The sequence below is a fragment of the Neovison vison genome, chromosome 9 (genome assembly GCF_020171115.1).
Source record: "Neovison vison isolate M4711 chromosome 9, ASM_NN_V1, whole genome shotgun sequence".
Classification (NCBI taxonomy): domain Eukaryota; kingdom Metazoa; phylum Chordata; class Mammalia; order Carnivora; family Mustelidae; genus Neogale; species Neogale vison.
In genome coordinates this window covers 99465692-99488088 of record NC_058099.1, presented here as the reverse complement: position 1 = coordinate 99488088, position 22397 = coordinate 99465692, and the positions used below count along the sequence as shown (strand labels likewise).

Sequence of the window (22397 nt, the reverse complement as noted above, 5' to 3'; positions counted from 1 at the left end):
ATCAATCAGAAACGACCCTGGGTGAAAACCGCAATCACGAAGTAACACAGAAAGAAGGCTGGTGAGGACACATCCATTTTGTGAACATAGGAGAGTCCAGCAGACGGACCTCGGGTAACAGGGGTCGGGCCCCCGAGTGAGGACGCGACCCTCCCCTCCGGCTGCAGGATGATGCAGACCGTGGGCTCTGTCCCCTCAGACGCAGTTCTCAGCGCCCGACTGCTTCCCCGCAGGGCCATTCTGGAGAGGACACAACCAAGGGCTGAACACAGCTGACCTCAGCCCAAGCAACATTCTGCTAATAAGGTCCCCACCGCCTGCCACACGCACGCCGCACACCCATGCGGCCCCCAGGAGAGACCCACTTCCGGGATCAAAGCCCCCCTCAACTCCCTGGAGAGGACACCGGCCGCCTGTCACACGCACACCCACATGGTGCCTGGGCAGCAGCTGCCACCCGCTTACACAGCCGGAGGGACAAAGTGAAGGTAAAGCTCTAACGCTACTTTGGCCAAATGACCCCGAAGTCCACACAGACTCCGGAATTTCAATCTGAAGTCGCCGGCTCGAGGTCAGCACCACAGTCTGTGGGTCCTGCTCAGGCGGCATCTGCCGCAGCTGCTGCGGCCCCGAGTCAGAGTCTCGAAGTCACACACACGCCATCCTAGGAAAGGTCCTGGGTAGTTCCCTGAAAGCCCCAGCCCGGAGCGTGGCGGTTCGACGTGCGGGGACGCGCCCACACAGCAGACGGCAGCCCACCCACCCAACACCAACAGCCAGCGCCGAAATGAGAGGCCGGCCAGGGCCCGCATGTCAGTGTCGCCGTCGCCTGGGCTGGCTGAGGTCAACATGCCCCCCGGCCCAGCATCCTCAAGAAAGAACTACGCAGGAAGAATGCAGGGTCATTTTTAGGCAGAGCGATGTGCACACAATAACCCTGAAGTCGTCCGCCACAGGCTCACGGAGCTGAAGGACTTTGCGGCACAGACAGAAACAGAGAACGCCCGCAGAAAAACGCGAAGACTCCCCTAGTTCTCGGGGGCTCGGCGGCCCGAGTGCTTATAGCCACAGGGCAGAGGACGAACCAGCTGCTAGACATCAGGAGGGAGACCGTGTACTGGGGGCGTAAGGAGACAGGTTTACTGTTCCCCCAGTCCCGGGACGGAAATGCCCATTTCCTCCGTGTAACTGGAAGCTAAGACAACACACATTTTGCCAGCGACCTGCGATGGAAGGTTACGCTGGGCTGTGGGCTCTCCAGACCGCACCAAGGCCGCTGTCGTCCTGGACCCCACACGCCCCCACGCCTCCCTCAGGGGCGCCACGACGAAAGCTGCGCCTCCCGCGACCAGGGGTCCACGTGACGACAGCAGAGGGCTGCGCAACACCTGCCACCCTTGACGCACCACCAGCGCTGTGGCCATGCCAACGACGATCAAACAGGCAGGCCCACTCACCCTTCTCCAAGCAGGGACCGCTCCCAACAGACCCAGTCACCGGCCTACGGACAGCGGCCAGTGACCGCCAATCCTCCCACGAGACCTGCTGTTGGCTCCGGGGAACGCGCTTCACGAGCTGCACCAGTGGTGGCAGCAGGGCTGGTGCGTGTGGGGAGGGCACGAGACCGGGCGTCCCTTTCCCATACCTGCCTGCGCCTCCACACAGCCCCAGCCTTAACCATGGGATCTACAGGCCCAGACCAACAGGGAAACACCAAAAGACAAATCTAATTAAAGGCACATCCCGAATCTACTTTTTACCTGACTTGTTAAGATAACAAATTACCCACGAAGATAAAGCACAGAACACGCACCTGTCAACGGCGTGACCTCCGCTTCCTCGTCCCACCGCCAGGCAATGGAGATCCCCCTACACTCTCGCCGGCGGTACTCCAGGACAGAGCGTTAGTATATAAAGCAAAAGTAGATATAAAAATAAAAAATACACATTATTTAATTCTATTTAAAATAATCAAGTTTAAAATTTTATGATAAATTTTCTCCTTATAAGGAATCCACAGACTTGAGTATTTTGACTCCTGCTCACTGCCCCTCTCCCCTCGGGACAACCGAGTGTTATCACGTGCGAGACGTTGGCGCTCCTTCCATTTCCGCTCACATCGGATGGTTCACATGTGGTAGAGAGAGTAAAGGTCACTTAAAATGTTAAAGTCAAACTTTAAAAATGTTTCCAGAAGCAGGTTTAACACATCACATTTTGCTCATGAGCACAAAATTTACAGTCAGAAGTTGCACATAAAGGGTTTATTTTAAATGTTTTAAGGATAGGATAGAGTTACATCATAATTATAAAAATTACTTACAGAATTAACAGATTTATATTGTTTATACTTCTAAATGCAGAGAACAGGGAACTGTCTACACATCGTATAAAATAAAATTAAAAATGAATTCAAGCCTGAAAGATGAGGTCATTTACCTAATTGTAAGATGCGAACACGAAGACCTCTGAACTATGCACATCCGCTCACACCGCACTAATGGTGGAAATACAAAGAGCGCAGCATTTCCAAGGAACCACAGACATTTCAACCATAATTATTTTGTTATAATAATTGTTCCTGTTTTGTCTTTGGAGAACTTTCTTTTTTCTTTTTTTTTTTCTTTTTTTAAGACAATCCGCTTGCGCATGTTTTCAGGCACTACAATTTGTGACAATCCGAACAGTCTTCTAATGGGTCCACAGGGTTCAGAGATTCGAGCCCAATGCACTGCGGGGTTTGGCACGTAAAACAAGAATAGGAATGAACTCTGGCTGAGAGGTGACTGGGCGCTTCGAGAATGCACAGTCCCTTCAAATGCTGCACGACAGACAGAGCTGGGAAATCACCTTCTGCTGGCGCTGGCTCGCCAGTGCATTCTCATCCTACGACCACTACAACGGCACAGGAAGCAAATATACAGAAAACAGAAAACAAAATCAAAACAAAGATAGAAAACAAAAAACCTAAATATCTTCCACATGCAAGTTCAGTTAGTTACATTGAACATTCTACTTAGAATAGAGCATGCAAAAAAGGATGGTCTGCGTTTAAGGTTCTCCTCGGAAGCTTCACGTGGCAGCCGGACGTCACACGCACACGACACGGGAACACGATAGCAGGTCAGTGAGGAAGGCCGGGACATTTTATACAGGTTCAGGGCTTGTGCATTCACAAGTCCCATGATAATTTTGGAAACTCATGTCGGGCTCCTACAACAAGGAACCAACATTCTGATACCAGGAAAAGGCAAGCAATGCATGCAGATCTGAAACGTGAGCCTAGAACAAAGCCTGAAGTACCGGGCGAGGGAGTGGAATCAGTCACCGCGCAAGTGTGGGTTAAGCCACCAAAAGAAAAGAGAATGGGGGGGGGCAGGAAAACAACAAAAAACCCCTTCCCCTTCCTTCCGCCCTAAAGGCAGCAAATGGAAATGATGAAAATAATGGTGATCATCATGTGTCACGTTCATCGGGAGAGTGGCAGACCATGTAGTATCGAAGGTGCTAAAGGTACTCGCAGGAAAACCATGATGTACGTCGTCAAGTGACGCTGGGAAGGTTGCCACGGACCCAGCCCTCAGGATACTCCAAAGAACACTGGTTTTCAGTCCAAAGCCACTGTACCATGTTCGCACAGTGCACACACCGGACGCCCGACTCTCGGGGCACACGTGTCTGCCCGTGCTCGGGGAGCAGACTCAGCCTGGAGACTGGCACGCAGGGACTCCTGACCAGAGCCACTGGGAAAGAGGTGATGGACAGTCGTGCGGCACGACCCCGAAGCCAGAGAAGTGTGAGGCCAGGCAGGCACCGCAGGGAGAGGCGCAGAGGCAGACAAGCTCCCCTCTGCGGCCCGAGGGGAGGCACTGCATTCTAGAGCGCGGGGGTCACCGTCCACCAGCATGACAACACGCAGCCTTCCGAAGGCCAAGCAGGCACCACGCGGACCTCGCACAGTAAGGCCACCAACGACAGAACCTCCAGTACTGAGAACAGCCGCGACAGAGGCCGCACGGACCGCTGGCAGCCGGCCGGCAACACGTGCATGCAGCCTTCTGCCCGACCCTCAGGTGCGCTCTCCAGCCTCCACGAGACACTGCGTTCCGTGCGGCCCCTCTCCTGGCTTTCCAGCTGGCAGGGCTCATGTGAAACAACGGGACAGATGATGACCATGTCGCTGCCACCCAACCACTTCTGTGATTCTACTTCGGTCAAACCACCTTGCAGGAACAAGCCGCGAAAGGGCTGTCAGGCTGAGGGCCACAGTCACACCCACAGGCTAGCGCGATGACAGGAGAGTCCCCGTCCGCAGAACACCGGAGCCAAGCGCGCTCAGCACCACAGAAAGTGTCAGGGGACCCAGGCCGTGAAGGTCTACATACTCTCTGTGGGGAGAAGCTGGGGGAAGCCTTCTGACCACAACCACGTATCAGTAGGAACAGTAATAAAAATAAAAGTGTCCCAGAGAACTTGTCAGAAGGCCACACCACCACTCCCCAACTTGTAGGTCTCGGATCAGAGCACTAGGTTCCGCCAGGAACTTACCACATGCACACAAACCACTGGCGCGCTGTGGCCTCTCCAATCACGTACTAGAATCCAGACTGCTGATCGTACAGACTAACAGACCAGGTTGTGCCGTCCAAAGCACCCCGGCATCACACCGTGTGGACCAAGTACCTGGGCTTTGCTTTAAAACAAAAAAAGTATTTATGATAAAAAATGTAAACAAAATTTTACAAAGCTTAGAAATTAAAGGCAGCTTTTTACCCAGCTTTCTGTTTTGTTAAATTCTAATGTGGGTCCAGCAACTGTTCACAAATGATTCCTATTCGGACTCATGGTTTAAAGCCTCCAGACTGAAAAGGGGTCTGAACTTCTGACTTCCAAAACACGCTGAACGTCTCTGTGTCTCCTGTGCCCACATTTACTTTTAAGTAAACAGCAGTAATATACGAAATCAGACTGACTTAGGACAAGCACTCCTGTTAAACTGGAGAATATTACTGAACCCCCGCCCCGATCCACAAGGAAAGGACTGCCAAGGAAGCGTGTGTGTGTTTGTGTGTGTGTGTGTGTGTGTGGCGCGTATGGACACACACGGATGCGGACAGGGAGAGAGAGGTCCATACACGTCTCGACGAAGAAGGCAGTACCGACAGCGCCAGACCATGCTTGCAGCGTGGCAGCAGGTGGGAAGAACTACGGTGCTGGGGGGCTGGGGCGGTCCAGTCCAGTTTACACGACCGCGGTGCTATCTGAACTTCACCAAACTTGCCTGTAACTCCCCTCCAGACACACAGACTTCTCGTAAGAGGAAGGAGTTCTTACACAAAATGCTCTGTGTTCACATCAATCTGTACTATTCAGAACAAACCGGTTCTGCTGGCAGAGATTGTGGGTTCGCAGGGACATTTAAGCTTTCATTAAACTGGAAAGCAATCAAGTCTTTATGTCTACAAATTATACATTTAATAGTTCCACAAATTTGGCCAAGTCCATGATGACATCTAGGATGTTTTCACCAAATCGTAGACGTAAATATGGAAATCGTCATCGAACTTGATGAAATAGACGGACGGTTTGGCCTCCACCTGATGAATGACCATGCCAGTCCTCTTGGAGCCGTCCTCTTTGGCATACTCCACCTGTTTGCCCACCAGGCTGTCCACGACTTCTCCCGGCTCCCTTTCTGCTGGAGGAGAATCGTCTGCGTGCAAGAGGGCGGAAGAAAGAATTCACAGTCAATTTTTACCGAAGTACCAATCACATATCTATTTCAATAACAGTGTTTAAAAACGGAACATCCGGATTCATCCTAATTATCTAGAGCAAGAGTCGGCCCACTTCTTCTTCAAGGGCCAGAGGCTTGAGGACATGGGTCTCTGCACCCACCAACGGCTCGGCCCTGTTGGTCCTGTGAGAGTAGCTGCGAGGGGCACAGAACCAAAAGGTGTGCCAATAAAACTTTATTTACAAAAACAGTGTGCTGTTCGCCACCCCCTCAGGATGCAGACTGTCAAGAATTTTGAAAAATCATAACCAGAAATCCCTGTGGCTTATATTTGATTACAGCTGAGACTGGCTGAGGGGGTGAGGCAAGGAAAGGCTGGAGAAAAGCCTGGATGCACAGAACTTCTCAAAAGCCACGGTGACCCTGAAACAGCCCTTCAAGACAGACAATACCTCCTAGGACACTGAGAGTACGCCCTTGTCTTCAACACACTGCTGCTGAAATGAACTGGAACTCCTCAAAGCCTCTTCCTCCCCACGTTCGCTGCATCTCATTGCTGGTCTTCCTACCCGAGCTCTCGGATAAGATTCCCCAGGCTCTGGAGACAGGTGCTGAGCGAACCCCTGCCCAGACTAATCAGGACGGGACCTCCAGGACAGCCCTGGTCCGCAGCAAAGCCCGTGTGCTGGGAATCCTGCCCTGAGCCAGCAGGGCTCTGCGGTGTTCTCACAGCACAGAAACCAGAGCAAACCTCCAGCTGCAAAGACCCAAGGGGCAGGGGATGGGGCCGGGAGGCTACCACCCTCTCTCCAGAAACCCCTGCAGGTCCTGCGTGGGGCGAGCCATTTTGCAAGGAGCAAGAGAAGGCTTCCAGATGCCCTCGGGGGTTGCCGCGCCCTGCGCTTACCCCAGGCTGCCTGAGCTCTTGCTGCTCGCACATCGCGCCCACCCCAGCTTCACACGCAGCCGGCGGCAGTCCCGGGCACGTCTGTCCCTCAACGGCGGACACAGCCCTACCAGGCTCGTCTGACCGCTGCTGCTGACTTCACGCACGATGCCAGCCACAAGCCCGAGTCCAGCGGTCATCAGTTCCTCTGAGCAGGAAAGCGATGCCGAACCCAAAGCTCTCGTCCTCTCTTCAAAACTGCTCTTTCCTCAGCAGCGGCGCCAGCCCCCCACGCCCTCGGGGTGCTGCACGCTTACAGACATTCCAAAGCCTCGACAGCCGGGCCGCTCCAGCGACTGAGCCAAGATGCCAGAGCCTCACACGAAGGCCGCTGCAAGCGCCCGGCTCCGGGACATCACTGGTGGCTGCTGCACTTTCCCACTCGCAAAACCAGCGGGCGAGCGGGGGAAAAGGCTGAGCGGCTGAGGAAGGGGTAATGGGAGGCCAAGGGGGGCCAAGCGGGTTCCAAGCAGGGGCTAAAAAGGGGCTAAAGGGGTCAAGGGGGCACTGGGAGACTCTGCGGACAGCCCAGATGGCCCAAATGCCCCTACGCTTTCACGCAGCAAAGCAACAGTTCTTACTGTGGATCTTTCTCTACAAAAAAGCTAAAGATCAGGGGCACCTGGGTGGCTCAATGGGTTAAAGCCTCTGCCTTCGGCTCAGGTCATGATCTCAGGGTCTTGGGATTGAGCCCCGCATCGGGCTCTCTGTTCAGCAGGGAGCCTGCTTCCTCCTCTCTCTCTGCCTGCCTCTCTGCCTGCTTGTGAGCTCTGTCAAGTAAGTAAAATCTTTAAAAAAAAAAGCTAAAAAATCAATTTCATACAAACAACACTCCTGATAATTAAGTTCCTGCCCATAAATACATCCCTGTACAGATTTAGAATGAAAGTACACAGAGCCAAAGACAAAGAAGGTGGAGAGTCAGGGCTGAAGAGCACCTCGAAAGCAGGTTCACGGACTTGTCGACAGAAGAACCTGTACAGGCCCAGGGAACCCTGTGCTGGAGGAAAGCTATGGAGTAGTTTAAAAAAGAACAGGTTTACCCAAAAATGAAACTAGGAAAATAATTCCATTCACAACCACATCAAAAAGAGCAAAGTAGGGATGTCTGGGTGGCTCAGTCGGTTAAGCCATTGCCTTCAGCTCAGGTCATGATCCCAGGGTCCTGGGATCCTTGTTCAGCCTGCTTCTCTCTCTGCCTCTGCCTGCTTGTGCTTGCTCTCCCTCTCTCTCTCAATCTGACAAACCAATAAATAAAATCTAAAAAAAAAAAAAAAAAAAGAGCAAAGTATTTAGGAATAAACTTAACAAAGTGTAAAACTAATACTCTGCAAACTACAAGATACTACTGATGAAGATCTTTAATTCTCAATAAATGGGGAACTATCCCGGGCTCCTGGGTCAGAAGGCTTCACAGCATCAAGGCGATCACAGATTCAAGACAATCCCTATCAGAATCCCAGCTGACTTCCTTGCAGAAACTGACAAACTGATTCCAAAACTCAGGACACTGTCAGGGACCCAGAAGAGTCAAAACAATTCTGAGAGAGAAAAAGTAGGACTCGGCACCTCTCAATGTCAAAACGTACTTGAGAGCCACGTGACTGAGAACGGCACGTGCTCCCGAGACAGGAACACAGCCGTCCGTCTGCAGCCAGCTCCCGTTCACCGCCGGCACCGAAACCAGCCGGCAGGGAAAGAAAGTCTTTCCACAACGTGGTGCTCAGGCCACATGCACAAGAACGAAGGGCACCCTTCCACCACATCATAAAAATGAACTCAACACGTACTGAAGATCTAAATGTAAGAGCAAGACCTCTAAGACTTGCCAAAGAAAACAAAAGGGTAAATCGTCATGATTTACCGGAAGCATGAGCTCTGAAAGAAAACACTGGACTTCATCACAATTAAAAACTTCTGTGCTTCAACAAGCACCAAGAAAGCGAACAGAAACCCCCAGAATAAAACAAAGTGTCTGCAAATCCTACATGGGTCCAGAGACCCCCATCAAGATCCAGACTCTGACGCCGCAACAGAACAGGGGCCCAACTAGGAAACAGGCAGACGACACCAACAGACTTCTCTCCGAAAAAGACACCAAAAAACGGGGACAGTGTCTGGGTGGCTCAGTCGGTGAAGCATCTGCCTTTGGCTCGGATCGTGATCTCAGGGTCCTGGGGTTGAGCCCCACGTCAGGCTCCCTGCTCAGTGGGGAGCCTGCTTCTCCCTCTGTGTTCTCCCTCTCCCTCTCAAATAGATAAATAAAATCTAAAAAAAAGAAAGAAAAAAAAAAGACACAGAAACGGCCAATAACACACAAAAAGATGCCTGACCTCCTGAGTGATCAGGGAAATGTAAACCAAGACCATGATAAGGCAGCATGTCGCAACCACAAGGACACAGTGAAAACGTCAGTTAACAGGCTGTGTGTGTGTCAGAACCCTCACACGCAGCTCATGTGCACGGAGAAGGGTGCAACGGGCCCCCAGGTGATTCAACAGTGACCACAGACCCATCAATCCCACTCCTCGGTACGCACCCAAGAGAACTGAAAACATCTGCTCAGACTCCCGCACCCAAGGGCTGACCGCAGCATCCTTCACCATCAGCAAGAGGTGGACACACCACACGCGACGGATGACACGCGTGCGCACAGGGCCGCTGTATGTGGCGTGCAAAGAGATGAAGCACGGACACTCGTCACAACACGACGAGCCTTGAAAACGCTGAGCTGAGTAAGGACACCACATACACGGGCCACCATACTCGTCCACGTGCAAATCCACAGCCTGAAACAGTGCACTGCACGGAAAACACATTACCCTCGGCAAATGGTGCGAAGTTTCACAACGCATGCTTGGTGCACGGTGAAAAGAATGATCGCTCAACCACAGTAATCAAAATAAACAAGATACAACTACAAATCAGCTCACCAAACATCTCGTTCTAACCTTCAAGTTCCTCTGGAATTAACAGGAACAAAGGCTATCAACGCACTTACTAGAATCAGGCATAATGCGAAGGTCGCCTTCTTTATAATCGTCTAAAAGCTGGTACATGTACAAGACGGGGTCCTTCTCGTAGGTGATGTAGAACCACGTGTTCATGATGGGGGCGCGTGCCAGGACCATCCCCCTCCACTCGTCCTTGGAGCCGTCCTCCGTCTCAAACATGTGCTCCACCGCCTTGCCGATCATCGTGTCGGCCAGGTGCGCGTCGCTGATCCGGGAGGTCGCTGGGGACGAGAAGCAAACAACGGTTCACACAGGGTTTTACTGGACACACACCGCGAAGGCTGAGCTCACGCAAGGGGGAGGCTTGAAGGACTGACCACGTGCCACACCAGCGGCCCCAGGGGCCACACGATGCCAAGCCCTGCGGGCCCCAGACTACAGGATCCCATGAGAACCTGCCATTCTTCTGTGCGCTTTCCTCAACTCCTGCCCGTGGTATTGTGTCTAAATTGGAAATTCCACGGTTTGCTGGAGGCACAGCATGCTTTCTGGTACTAGCAGTTACTTTCTATGTCGCGGGCAGGACAGCCTCAGGGCAGAAACGCCAAACAGGAGCGTTCCCACGCAGCCTCACTCACCTTCCCTCCATTAACACCTACGTAATCACAGGCCAGGGATGAAAACTAAGAAATGCACTGCCAGGCCCGAGAGGTTAGCGTCGCATCCACGGTGTTTTCAACAGGGGTGGCCACACAGCCGGAGCCCTGGCACGAAATGCCCAGCGCTTCCGCTGGGTCATGGGAAAAACCAACTGCTTCCCTGGGCCGGCCGGCCTCCCCTCCTTGCCTGTCCCTGCCCCCACGGGCTCTCCCTTCTCCCCACCAGGCTCCCCCGTCTGCGGGACCATAAGCCACTGTCGCCTCCTCCCACTGTGCCCCCCAAGGACGTCCGCCACCACGTGCTGACACCGCGGCGGAAGGACCCTTCCCGTCTGTCTCGCGACCGAGGTCACAGGGCGCCCACACCTGCCCTACAGACTGACCCTCAGCCCTGCTCTGCGGTCCGTGAGAGGCCGGCGGAAAATCGCAACCTTCCTCTTATCCACACTGGGAAATCACGGAGAATCCTAGCGATTTCTCTGGTCCTCACATTCTAGACAACTGTCTTTAAAAACAATCAGCACTTCGGTTTTACTCATTCACAAGTGCGTCTATCTCTGTTAAAATAAAACTCAAAGGAACACAGACTATCATTTCTTTCTAAAGACACCGTTACCCGACCTGATCCGAAAGACAGTCTCAGCACGCCCGGCGGCTCCCCGCGCTTCCACGCGCGGCCTCTCTGAGCCACAAACCCCGCACCCTCAGGCAAGGCCGGCTGCCTGCGGCGTTCTCCAGCCTCCCCATCTCTGGACTCGCGGACACGATGCGGACACGTTTCGGAGGAGCGGAAAGGGCCCTTCCTCCCACCAACAACTAGGGGACCGCCGCGTTCGCCGTCATCAACGACAGCGCCACACAAGGGATCTCTCAGAAAAATACCCTTCCTGGCCAGCACGCAGCCCGGGGCGGGCGCTCTGCGACTCTGTCAGCCCCTGCGGGCGGGAGACGCCCGGTTCTCCGCCTGCGTCCGCGCGACCGTCGCGCTCTCCGGGCAGACGCCCAAGATGCAGCCTACAAGCCCTGCTGCGGCCAAGGCGCGTCTCCTGGTCAGAGTTTCCAGGAAAGGAGACGCCCCCGTGTGACGCTACAGCACACACAAGCGGCAGCTGGACGGACGCGCAGCACAGACCCTGCGACCCGTCCCCGCGGAGCCGTCCCACGGCCGTCCCCGCAGCCTCTCCCACACGCGCAGCGAAACAAACGGCGGAACCGGCTCAAAGCCGGGCGAGGGCCCAAGCGGGCACGTCTGCACAGACGCCAGACCCGGGGCTGAAACGCGGGAGAGGAGACGCCCGGCAGCGCTCCAAGTCAGGGAGACGCACACCCACAGCCAGGGCGAAGGACGCGGGCTGCGCGACGGCGGACGAGCCCGAGCCTGGGCCCGCGGCTGGAAGCCAAAATGCCGCCCACGTGCGGGAAACAGGGCGCCGTCTCCTCAAACACGGAATTCCACTGCCGGGACAACCCTCGGGGAAAGGAGAGCAGCGGCTGAAGAGGAACCTGACGGCCGCAGCGGCCCAGGCAGGCGCGGCCCAGGCGTCCGACCGCGGACGCAGGGGCGCCTGGAAGGGGACGCACGCGAGCAGCGCGGGGTCACGCGGCCTTGAAGGGAAGGAGACGCGGCCACCGGCTGGACGGGCGAACCCCCAGCACACGGCGCTCAGGAAGCAGCCGGCCACAAAGACAAACCGTCTCGGTCCTGCTGACGGGGTCTGAGGGGGACCGACGCGGCGGGAGCGGAGGGCAGACGCGGCGGGCGGGGGCGGGGAGCGGCCGCTCCCCGGGGGCAGAGCTGCGGCCTGACCAGATGGAGGGAGGTGCAGACGCCGCGGCGCGCGGAATGACCGCGGAATGACCGACACTGCGGAACCGTCAAGGCGGGACATTTCAGGTCACGTTTTTCTTTCCACCAAAACAAACAGTCGGTCAGTCTTCGAGTGGATCCTCTACCGGCACGCGACGCCACACAGAAGACACCGCGTGTGCTGAGTGACGCACAGCGCCCGCCGCTGCCTCCCCGCGTGGGACGGGAGTGACGGCCACGCGACTCCCAGACTGCGGGGTGGCAGGGACACCCCAATTAGCTACGACGTGGAGTCCGTGTGCGAGGCACTGCTGGTCTGCGGAGAGGCCCTTGGATTTCCTTTTTAAAATGCTCTGCTGTTTACAAAAGCAACCCGCCTCCTGCTGGGAACTTCTAAGAAAAACACTGGACAACTCTGAAGCCCATCAGCAGAGATACTGACAGATTTCAGGGTATTTTGGTCAAACCAAAATAAAAGGTCTTTTCCTGCCCTACGATGGCAGAAGAACTCAGGAGAAGGGGCACAGGCCACGCAGCAAAATGGAGTAAATCTCACGGGAGCGGACAGTCTCGCCCCAGGGGAGATGCAGACCAAACCTCTGGGTCAGAAGAACACATGACAATTACTTCCCACGAACAATGGAGATGAGAGTTTAGACATTTTTTAAGACCTTCAGGCTCAGACGCCTCCACGGGAGTTCCTCACACTGGAAACGGGCAAACGTCAAGACCAAGAAGAAACCGAGGCTGTGCCCCGGGAGGAAGAGAGAGGGGTGCAGTGGCCCAAAGGACAGGCATGCTGTGACAGCTGGCAGAGACGGCGCGCTGCCCGATGAGCTACCTTTCATAAATGGGTAAAACAGAGGGAAAGCAAGCTTTCTGGGGGAACACCTGCACTCACACAGCACGAGGACGGACACAGCCCCGCTACCCACAGGGAACCCCAACAAAGGACCTGCTGCTCGTCGAGCATCAGCGTGGGGGAGGCCCCCGGGTCCCAAGAGCACAGCAGCAGAAACAAAGGGCACCGACTCTCCGACCCCACGCTCCCCCCACCAAGTCCACCTCTGCCAGGACTGCGGCTCTTAACCGGGAGGCCTCTAAAACCCATCCCCAGAGCATAAACCCGCGCTCACGCACGAGGAACACGACCGTCTGCAAACATCTCCCAGTGAACACACTGAAGAAGCTGCTGCGTCCTACTGACCACAACAGTTACATTTTACTTTATTCTTAAAGGTAAAATCAGTCATTACTGTTATTAATTGACAACTTGTGCCTTAAGGAACTAGGTTATGAAAGGGAAGCCCGCTGTAGGACACTTAAAAAAAGAAAGGGGGTGCTCACTTTCCCGTCACTGTGCAAACAACTCTAAAGACTGTGTGAGCAAGCCCACGGGTTCTGGCGGCCCGAATTCGGGCTCAAAGTACAGTATCACTTACGTAGTAATGCACATGCTGAGATCACTTCACATAAGGATTCTAAAAAAAAGGCATAAGCTACTACAATCGGAATAAGTACACAGCACATTTGAGCTAATAAGAAAATATTCTTACCCATCAGAGTCCACGTGAACAGTGAGCAAAATGTGGGAAATAACCATGTTAGAAATTATCAGACTGTCAGTTTCTTCAGCAATAACTTCATACATCGTTATGTCCTTCACAGTCCCTCAAACTGTGGTTTGAGAGTAACTGTGTATCGGGAGTGCTCGCACTCCAGTAAAAATAAAAATACCAATAATGCAAAAGAATAATCAAAAAGCATCCATTTCAATAATCATTTTAAAAGCATACAACGCACAAATAGTAAAGAGAACTTACCAACTCTATCAGGGAGGACTTCGAGCGCAGAAACTCTTTCATCTTTATTAAGTTCTAGTCCATAAACACAGTCAAATCCATCGTATTTTATAAGATACAAAGAAGGATTTACAGGCACCTGGTCCAGAACGGTTCCTTTCCACTGGGTGACAGGGCCATTCCCCTCCTTCCACCCATGCTGAATCCTGCAGCCTACGATGTTCCGCCGGGGCTGGGAAACAGGTTTGCTCGGCCCCACACTGCTCCGATGTTTTCTGCATTCACACATATATACACGTAAGGGATCATCTCAGAAGCACCCCCCCCCGATCCAACGCTACCGCTAACCAGCATGCTCTCCTATGGGTCCCCCCAGGCCCGCACTAGCTAGTGGTGCCACTCTCCCGGTCCAAGTGCCTCAAGCTGGGCCCTCGGGGTCACCGTGTGTGCACACGGAGTGCTGGCCACAGGCCCCCCTGCACCCAGTGCCGGGCCGAAGCGCACTCTGCCGTAGGCAACCTCGGCCTCGCGCTGAGCATGAGCACTGCGCGCTCAGCACTCCCGCTCCCTCTCGTGAGTCAACTCACAGGGATCCGTTATCAGAGAAGGGCTGAGCACGGGAAGTGCGCACACATGCGCGTGAACCCGTTCCTTGTCTAACGGAAATGGGCAAACCGTTCAATCTCACCCACTCGGGAGCCCACACCACGAGCCCCCACCACCTTTAATCAGTGAGTGAGAAGCCACTGGACATGGAGCTTCTCCTCCTCCCCCCACCCCCGGCCGGAGTCCAGGCCGGCTGGCACCCCCACGTCGTACCGTCAGTACTCTCCAGAAAACAGAATCTGACACACTTGCATTTGTGACAAATACTTAACATCATGTACAAATTATTGCAGCAACACCAAACCACGTTCTTCCCAGATCATTAACAACTGAAAAATCTACACACGATATTTATTTGCAAGCAGTACACGTGGGTCTCGCGATCAGGGAAGGAATCCTGGTCCCCCGGGGAGTCCGCACACAGGGCCGGGGCTGGCGTGAACAGGAGCGGAGGGCCAGGCCCCGCCCGTGCTGCCAGGAGAGCTTCCGGCGGCGGAAAGCTCTCGGCTGCCTCACCGCGAGCGCAGGTGACGAGCGACTGGAGTTCACACAAACTCGGAGACAAAAACAATTTATTGTAGGCCATGATGCATACACAGGGATGTATTTCAGTCGTCGATCTGGTAAACCCACTGGTTCTGTGAGACAGAGGCTCCACCAAACCACGGCTGCCCGACGAGGCCAGAGAGGTGGCTGCAGACCTTCACCTCCGCAAGAAGGGGGCCCAGGAGGACATCGTGCCACGTCGGGCTGGAGAAGGGTCCCAAGGCTTCGTGCAGTGCTGTGAGGACAGCCGAAATCGGGGCTCTGCCTTCCCCACGCCCCCACCAAGACTCAGAGGCACCCAGTAAACCTGCCTCCCAGCAAGACAGGGCACACAATCCTTTCCAGGGGCAGGGCGCTGCAGGAGACAAAGGAGCTGGGCCTCAGAAGGGACGATGGGGACACCCCACAGAGGCCTCACACACACAGGTCTCAGAGTTCGGCGGGGAGGACCGCCATTGGGAGAGCCCCAGGCCTCCTCACAAACAGGTGCCTCACAACGGGACTGAAAGGGAAGCACGCCCAAAGACAACACGCCCACTATCAGGCACACAACAGAGGCCAGGACAAGGAAGGAGAAACAGAAGAGCCCAGAAATGAGAAGTAAACTGGAGGAACCCAGCTACCAGACACCAGAGGGCACGCCTGGGACAGAGGACAAGGGGACAGCAGGGGCAAAACAGTCATGAAGAGACAGGGACAGACGTGAATTCCAGCTTCTGTAATACAGGAGGACACCAACACAACCGAAGAAAAATTCCCCGAAACACAAGACAGACATGTGCACAGGCCACCTTGGGAAAGTGGACCTTCAACCACAGACACTAACATTCCAGTGGAACAAACGAACTTCAGAAACGGAGGATCTCAAGGACATGCAAGCGAAGGACACATCTCATGCAAGGAAAACGGAACATGACGGTGACGCTGGGGCCACCAGACAACAGAGTGCAGTGGGGCTCAGGTTCTCAGCAGGGAAACGTGAGCCGACGGTTCTCCGCTGCCGTCCGAGGCTCAGGAAGAAATGTCCTGGTCGGGGCCTCCTGAGAAGTCACGGGAGCTTCTGCAGAGGCCAGCTGCAGGCCGGGAGCACCCCCAACTGCACACAAATGTGCGGAAAAGGGAAGAGGGGCCTGCAGCTGCGGTGTGCAGGGCCAGAGTCAGAGCTACCCTGCGAGGAGAAGACACAAAGCACGGCAGAGCGGGACAGAGCATCTGAGACCGGCAGCCCCTTATTCCGTGCGGGAAGGAGAGTGAGGCCCGGACTCAGAGCTGCTCAGGGCAAGGAGCCCCAAGTCCTCCCCAGACACTGCAGCGTGCAGCTCGGAGTAGAGGGAAAGGCCAGGGCCCCGCACCCCTGAGTCTGCCCTGCAGCTACGAGCACCGCTCCACCCCGATGACCGCGAACCTCACGCCTCGCCACAGCCCCTGGGAGTGCGCGGTGTGGGCCAACGGCTGGAGCGCCGCCAGCACGGTGTTTCTCCTCCATCGATCCGTCTCCTACTTCCTGGGACATTGAGGCAGAAGTCCGAGTGCTGCACAGTGTGGACGGGGTCAGGCTCTCCGCACAGAGGGCAGAGGCGGGCTCCCAAACGCCAGCAAGGAAGGAGTGCAGTCCTGGGCAGCATTCCAGCGGCTCACACAAACACTCCACCGTCACTACCAAACGACCGACCGACGCCGCAGGGGCACAGTGTCACCGTGGCTGTCACCATGGCCGGGCCACAGCACTCAGGTATGTGGCCAATCATGGCCCCAAGCGTCCTCTGTGAGGGCACTCTTCTACAAGACAGGGGAACCAGCAGATGGCCCCACCCGTGGGTGGGCCTCATCCAATCAACTGAAGGACTTAAAAAAGTGCTCTTCTATGAAAGTGCAATCTTCCCTTTTCCCTGGGCTCCAATCTCCGTCCACACGTGTGCATGCACACCTACACACACTCCCACGCATGATAACCACTGGTTCTGTCTCCTTGGAGAGTAAGACCACAGCCAGAAAAGCTTCTATCCAAGATTCCGAAGCAGGACATCTTCTATTACTGTGATTCTCAACAAAACCACCCTAACTTGGCCAGTTTAAGGGCACAAAGGGGCAGCTGGAGAGGCAGAGCAGCCGTGTTCCAGCTCAGCTATGCGTCCCTTGTACACGCACGAGCAGCGCTGTGCTGTGGCCCGTGGCTGTTCTGGAAGAGGGAGCATGGCACCATGCATGGCCGTGTTTCTGCACAGGAGGCCCTCGTCATGGCTGTGTCCAGCAGCAGGGGGCTCAGAGGTGCCAGCAGCGCTCTCCAAAGGGGCTCACGCACCCTTCACCCTAGAACACAGCGGTCCTTCCCTCTGCCTTCATTAAGGAGCCGGAAGTAGCACGTCCTGCTGCCATCTGCGGGACACCAGGGCAGGCCCAGCATCTCCGTCTGTGTGTCTGTGCGACGTGTGTCTCCACCCACCCACCCCGTGTCTCTCTTGGTCTGTGCGGCTGGGAGGACGGAGGCTTTTGTGCCCCACGCCTGGCTTAGCTCTGGTCTTACAAACCTACCTCTAACCTGTAAGCTGCTGCATTTATAGCTAACGTTCTTCTACTAAAATCTACAATTAATCAAAACCTCAATTTTCCCTCTCCTAGCTCTAACAGGACCAAAAACAAGCAAAAAATTCGTAGTAAAAGAAGGAAAATTTCTAAAACAAAAACAAAAACACCCTGGCACATAGTGACCCCACCTGACAGTGCTCAAATGTGGGCTGCTGTTCCAAATTTTGTTTTCATTCTTACCTGAGTAACTCTGCAAAAACATTACCTTATTTAGAAACAAACAAGAAAAGGAGGATTTTTGTTAGTTCTTGTAACATTCCCATCTCTAGATGTTTTCTCTTTCCGAACACACCCGGCGAGGACTCGGATGCCTCCAATGGGGTTCAGAGGCACGGACACACTGCCGTACGCCTCCAAACGCAGTCCTGGGGCCCACGTTCCCGAACCGCCTCAGTCCGCACATCACGTTCAAAACCGTTCTCACCCCTCAGAGCCTGTGTCACTGTCTCCCATCTCCCAAATTACAGAAAACAGATGCCAACAGATCCTTCTGCATTCTGACTGGTTTTTCTGAGTTGCTTTTAGAATTTCCTTTGCTCCTGCAATCAGAAATGTCACCAGAACTTGTGACTTGTGTTTTTAATCACCCCTCAACTAGCACGTGATCAGTCTGGAGAGGGCTGTGCAGAACTGTCTCCCGTATTTACTCCTGATCCTTCCCCTCCATCCCTTCTGCAGCAGAGGCACAGGGTCTCCAGGTCCGTCCTCCACAATCCACCTTCCCCAATGCTGCTCACCTTCCAGAAAGCCTCAGACCAAGTGTTCCTGAATCAGACGGGCTTGAATGTCAGCCTATCTACTGAATATCTTACATAGCATCTTTAATTTCTAGATACTGATGGCTTGATCTTCTCTTGAACAGTGTCTCTTCAATTACCGAGTCTTTCAATATCAGGGGTAACGTTCGTGTCCTTGCCTGATTCCTCTATGGACCCTGCGGGTGGGCCTTGTCCGTGCTGGGGTGCCGTGCGGCCCCCCGGGTAGCTCTCCCATGCTGTGCGACGCTCTCCTGCCGTCAGTGCTCCTCAGGTGCCTGCTGGTTCCCGGGGCTCCCGTGCTCCACACAAGTCGGGGTCACGGCGTCAGTGGCTGGGAGCACCTCCTCAGGCCCAGGCGAGCCCTGGCATCGGGCGGGGGCTGCGGGGAGGCCAGGAGGTGAGTGAGTGAAGACCTCCGGAGGGCAGCCAGGACAGGCAAGCGTCCAGGCAAGCGGTCTCTCCTCTTCGGCTGCAGCCAGCCCTGGTGGTGTCCGACCGGCGCAGATTCCAGAGCCCACCCAGGCAGTCAGTTCACACAGCTTCCTTTTCTCCTCGAAGTGGCAGTTCCTCAGCTCGGCTTATTTTTACATAAATCTGTTCCAACATGCTCTAGGTCTCCCAGGAATTTCTAAAGTTCTGGCCTGCCAATAGGATGAGGTAGGATGCACTTTCTAACCAGTAACAACAAAAACTGCCAATTTTGGGAAGTTATTTTAATGCAAATTATGGTGACGTACAATCCTCTCTCTGCTTCTGGTAGGGATACAGCCCTCCTTACGCAAAACTCGGCAATCCGCCGTCCCAGTGATTCCAGGGCTGGGAATTTATCTGAAGGGTGCAGAGACCCAGCCGCCGCGCTCTGAGCCGAGTCTGTGACGGCAGATAAAGCACGGATCACTGCACACCCCCCCGCCCCCCGGATGCAGAAGCTCGTACCACACAGCTATTCGATCCATGAGAAATGTACAAAATAGGGCAGGAAAAACTTGTGCACATATAAATACCCCCAGACAGGGAGAAAAAGGGCTTCTCAAACATCTGGTACAGTACCAGCAGCTGGAGCGGCACTAGAAATACTTCGGTTGTCTTCCTCTGGGTTAACCTGTGCTTTCAAATTTTCCTACGAGGACTTAAAAGCAGTTGTTTTTACGAGCGCGTGAAGCACAATTTTTAAATTAACGCAATGAGTATCTTCCTTCTACAGGAAGCTGGACACAAAAACAGATTTACACATCTCCGTGTTACCACTTCCGAACTTCACTTCTTGCGCCTGCGCGTTAGTCCGGGGTAATGCTACTTGTGGAGCGTCACGTCCCTGGCGCTGAAGGAAGATGACGACTCATTAGCCGTCGGGACAAGACACAGAGGTGACAGAGATCATTTTCCCCACGGCAGCACTAAAGGCCAACACAAGCACTTCAAGTGACACACTTGTGTTTCAAGTGGAACTCAAGCTCCCCAACCGTGAGGACGGACTCTGCCCGAGGCTCTTGCAGCCAAGGCTTATAGAAGAGCGCTCTAAAATGTCCTTACACGTGTTAAAATATCACGTATTATGTCATAGTAAGCGTGCACAAATATATGTTGTTTGTAAGCTGATTTAAGTCCTTCCACCCAGCATCGACTGGGCGTCGAGGCTGGGAACTCCCCGGGGTAACGAGTGGTCCGCTCGGGTATCGTCTCCGAGTCTATCATCAGGCAAAACGCTGATGGTCACTGAAGCTGGCTGACAGGGCTCAGGACTTACTGTTACTCTATTTTTGTGGACATTTTAAATTGCTCATAACCAGAAAGGTTAAAAATTATATCCAAAACAAGCTCTTAGATTTTATTTTAATTGCAGGGTGACTGGGTGGCTTAGTCGGTTAAGCGACTGCCTTCCACTTGGGTCGTCATCCCAGAGTCCTGGGATCGAGCCCCATATCAGGCTCCCTGCTTGGTGGGGAGCCTGCTTTTCCCTCTCCCTCTGCCTGCCGCTCTACTTATGCTCTGTCTCTCCGTCAAATAAATAAATTCTTTAAAAACATTTTTTAATTGTAATTGCTAATTGCTACTTTAGATAAAAATCAACAGAAACCGTAATAAAAACTAAAGCTTATTTTCACATGCCAAAACAGTACATACGAAAGCAAATGAAAAGCAATGTGTCCGGTTCCCGGGGAAGGCGGCAGCAGACACGCCCTTGGGTCATCTCTGGGTGGTTCAAAGAACAGCACACAGATGCGACACACAATGGAAACAGCTTCCCTAATTTTAAAATGAGGGCTCCCTGAATGTGGTGATGCTGACTTAGGTCCTCCCCGGACGCCCATGTTTTTAACCGCTCTCAAAATCCTGTATGTTCTCGCAACCACTTGCCAGGCCGACACACAGGGTGGCTGCAGACAGACGCCCAGACGCTTCGCTCTGGGGAGGTGGCTGGAACTGCCGCCAAGTGCAAGAACAAGGGTGCCCCGAGTCATCACCCAAATGATTCACAGGTAAAGTACAGAAGCGAGGTGAACCCCGAGGATCACACTGCTCGCTCCTTCTCTCCAGAAGCCACCTCTGAAAGGACTGGCTTCCGGGGCCACTGGGAGCCACTATCAGTCCGCAGCGACAGTGGGTGGGGGCCGGCCCCTCAGCAACCACTCTCACTGGTGCCGAAGGACCCGCGCAGCTCCCCGATGAGGCTGAGAGGAGCCGCAGGCAGGCGGACGGCAACCCAGAGCATGTGCGGAAGCCCACGCTGGCCCCAGAGACCCGAGTCCACAATCCCAGACCTTCTAACCTAACAGGCTCCCGGGCTCTCTACCCCAGGCAGCGCAGCTGGAGAGCACGATTCAGAACCAACACTCATGTCTACGCATCCACATTCCCAACAAGGTAAGCTGCGAACGCAGGGGGCATTTCTGTACCTTACTCAACACTTTCAACGCTTCGAGTAAGTTCTGACCCGACCACACTATTCGCTCTGCCATCCACAAAGGAAATTCTGTGTTGGAAGATCGTCCACCATTTAACCAGACTCCCTAAGTGCCCGAGACCCACCCCCTAACTGGAAGATCTTACTTTGGTAGCCAGCAGTTCAAGAGGCCACACTTGCTCAAATTCCAACCACCACCAGTCTGCGGTGAACCAGCAAGTGCCTGTCTCACGCCACGTACGTTGTTGTATAATCAACTGCCGCCCCTCTTCCCGGACTCTATTTAGTACCGTCCTAGAAGAGCGGTTCCCTTACTCTGTGTTCCAGCACATTTCAGCATAAAATACTGATTAAACCAAAGTGACTGTCTTTTCACAAGATGCCCACCAGCAAGGAGAAGAAAAAGCTGCTTTTCTGGGATGTGTTGCTTAACACAAATTCTACTGCAGAAACGCCACTGCTGCTCAACAGGAGAGAGAAACAGCCGCGAGCGTCTGTCCTCCACCCAAATCGCACTGGGTTCTCGGTTATTCCGTCTACACGCGAACAGCTGTCCACAGAAGCCTCCCAGAGCCGAGGGCCTTGCAAACGCTGCCCACTTCCCTGGTGTGGAGAGCAGCTCCTCACAAGCTGAGGAAGACGCCGTCTCGCTTTTGATGGGCTGAAGTCAGGCGGCACCAGGCTCCAGGCTCAACCAGGCCGCGAGCTCCCCACCGACACCCCCACTCTGCAGACGGGCCGCGAACACGCTCCCTGCGCAGGCACGGTGTGGGCGCCGTGAGGCCTCTGTGCGTTAAAGGACTCGGGGTTCCTGGACAGGGCTGCCACCCAGGGACTTGAGGATGAGGAGGAGGGGATTTCTCTCCGTCCTCGTCCCTGTCAGTGACTAACGTCTTCAACAGAAAAGTGCTCTCCGGAAATCTCTCTACTCAGTGCATGAAAGCCCCGGCCCATTCTCTAAATGCACGTCAGGGGCAATACACCAAAACCCAGAAGCAGAAATACATTCCACATGCCAACTAGGGCAGGAAAGCGCAGATTCCCACCTGGAAAGTGGAAACAGAACTACGACAGGAGAACTGACCTCAGAG

General features: G+C 54.2%; 1 protein-coding gene across 4 annotated transcripts in view; it reads right to left on the bottom strand.

Moving 5' to 3' along the window:
* Positions 1–2249: 2249 nt before the first annotated feature.
* Positions 2250–22397, bottom strand: part of SPIN1 (spindlin 1) — a 78119-nt gene continuing 57971 nt past the window's right edge. For 2 of the 4 annotated variants that reach the window (XM_044266081.1, XM_044266082.1), the window contains exons 4-6: positions 13927–14180; positions 9685–9918; positions 2250–5713 (exon numbers count right to left, since the gene is read on the bottom strand). In XM_044266081.1, coding sequence (XP_044122016.1) covers positions 5514–5713; positions 9685–9918; positions 13927–14180 — 688 coding nt within the window. In that variant the 3' untranslated portion in view covers positions 2250–5513. The remainder of the gene's footprint in view (positions 5714–9684; positions 9919–13926; positions 14181–22397) is intronic. The other 2 variants (XM_044266083.1, XM_044266084.1) reach the window with 2 other exon arrangements.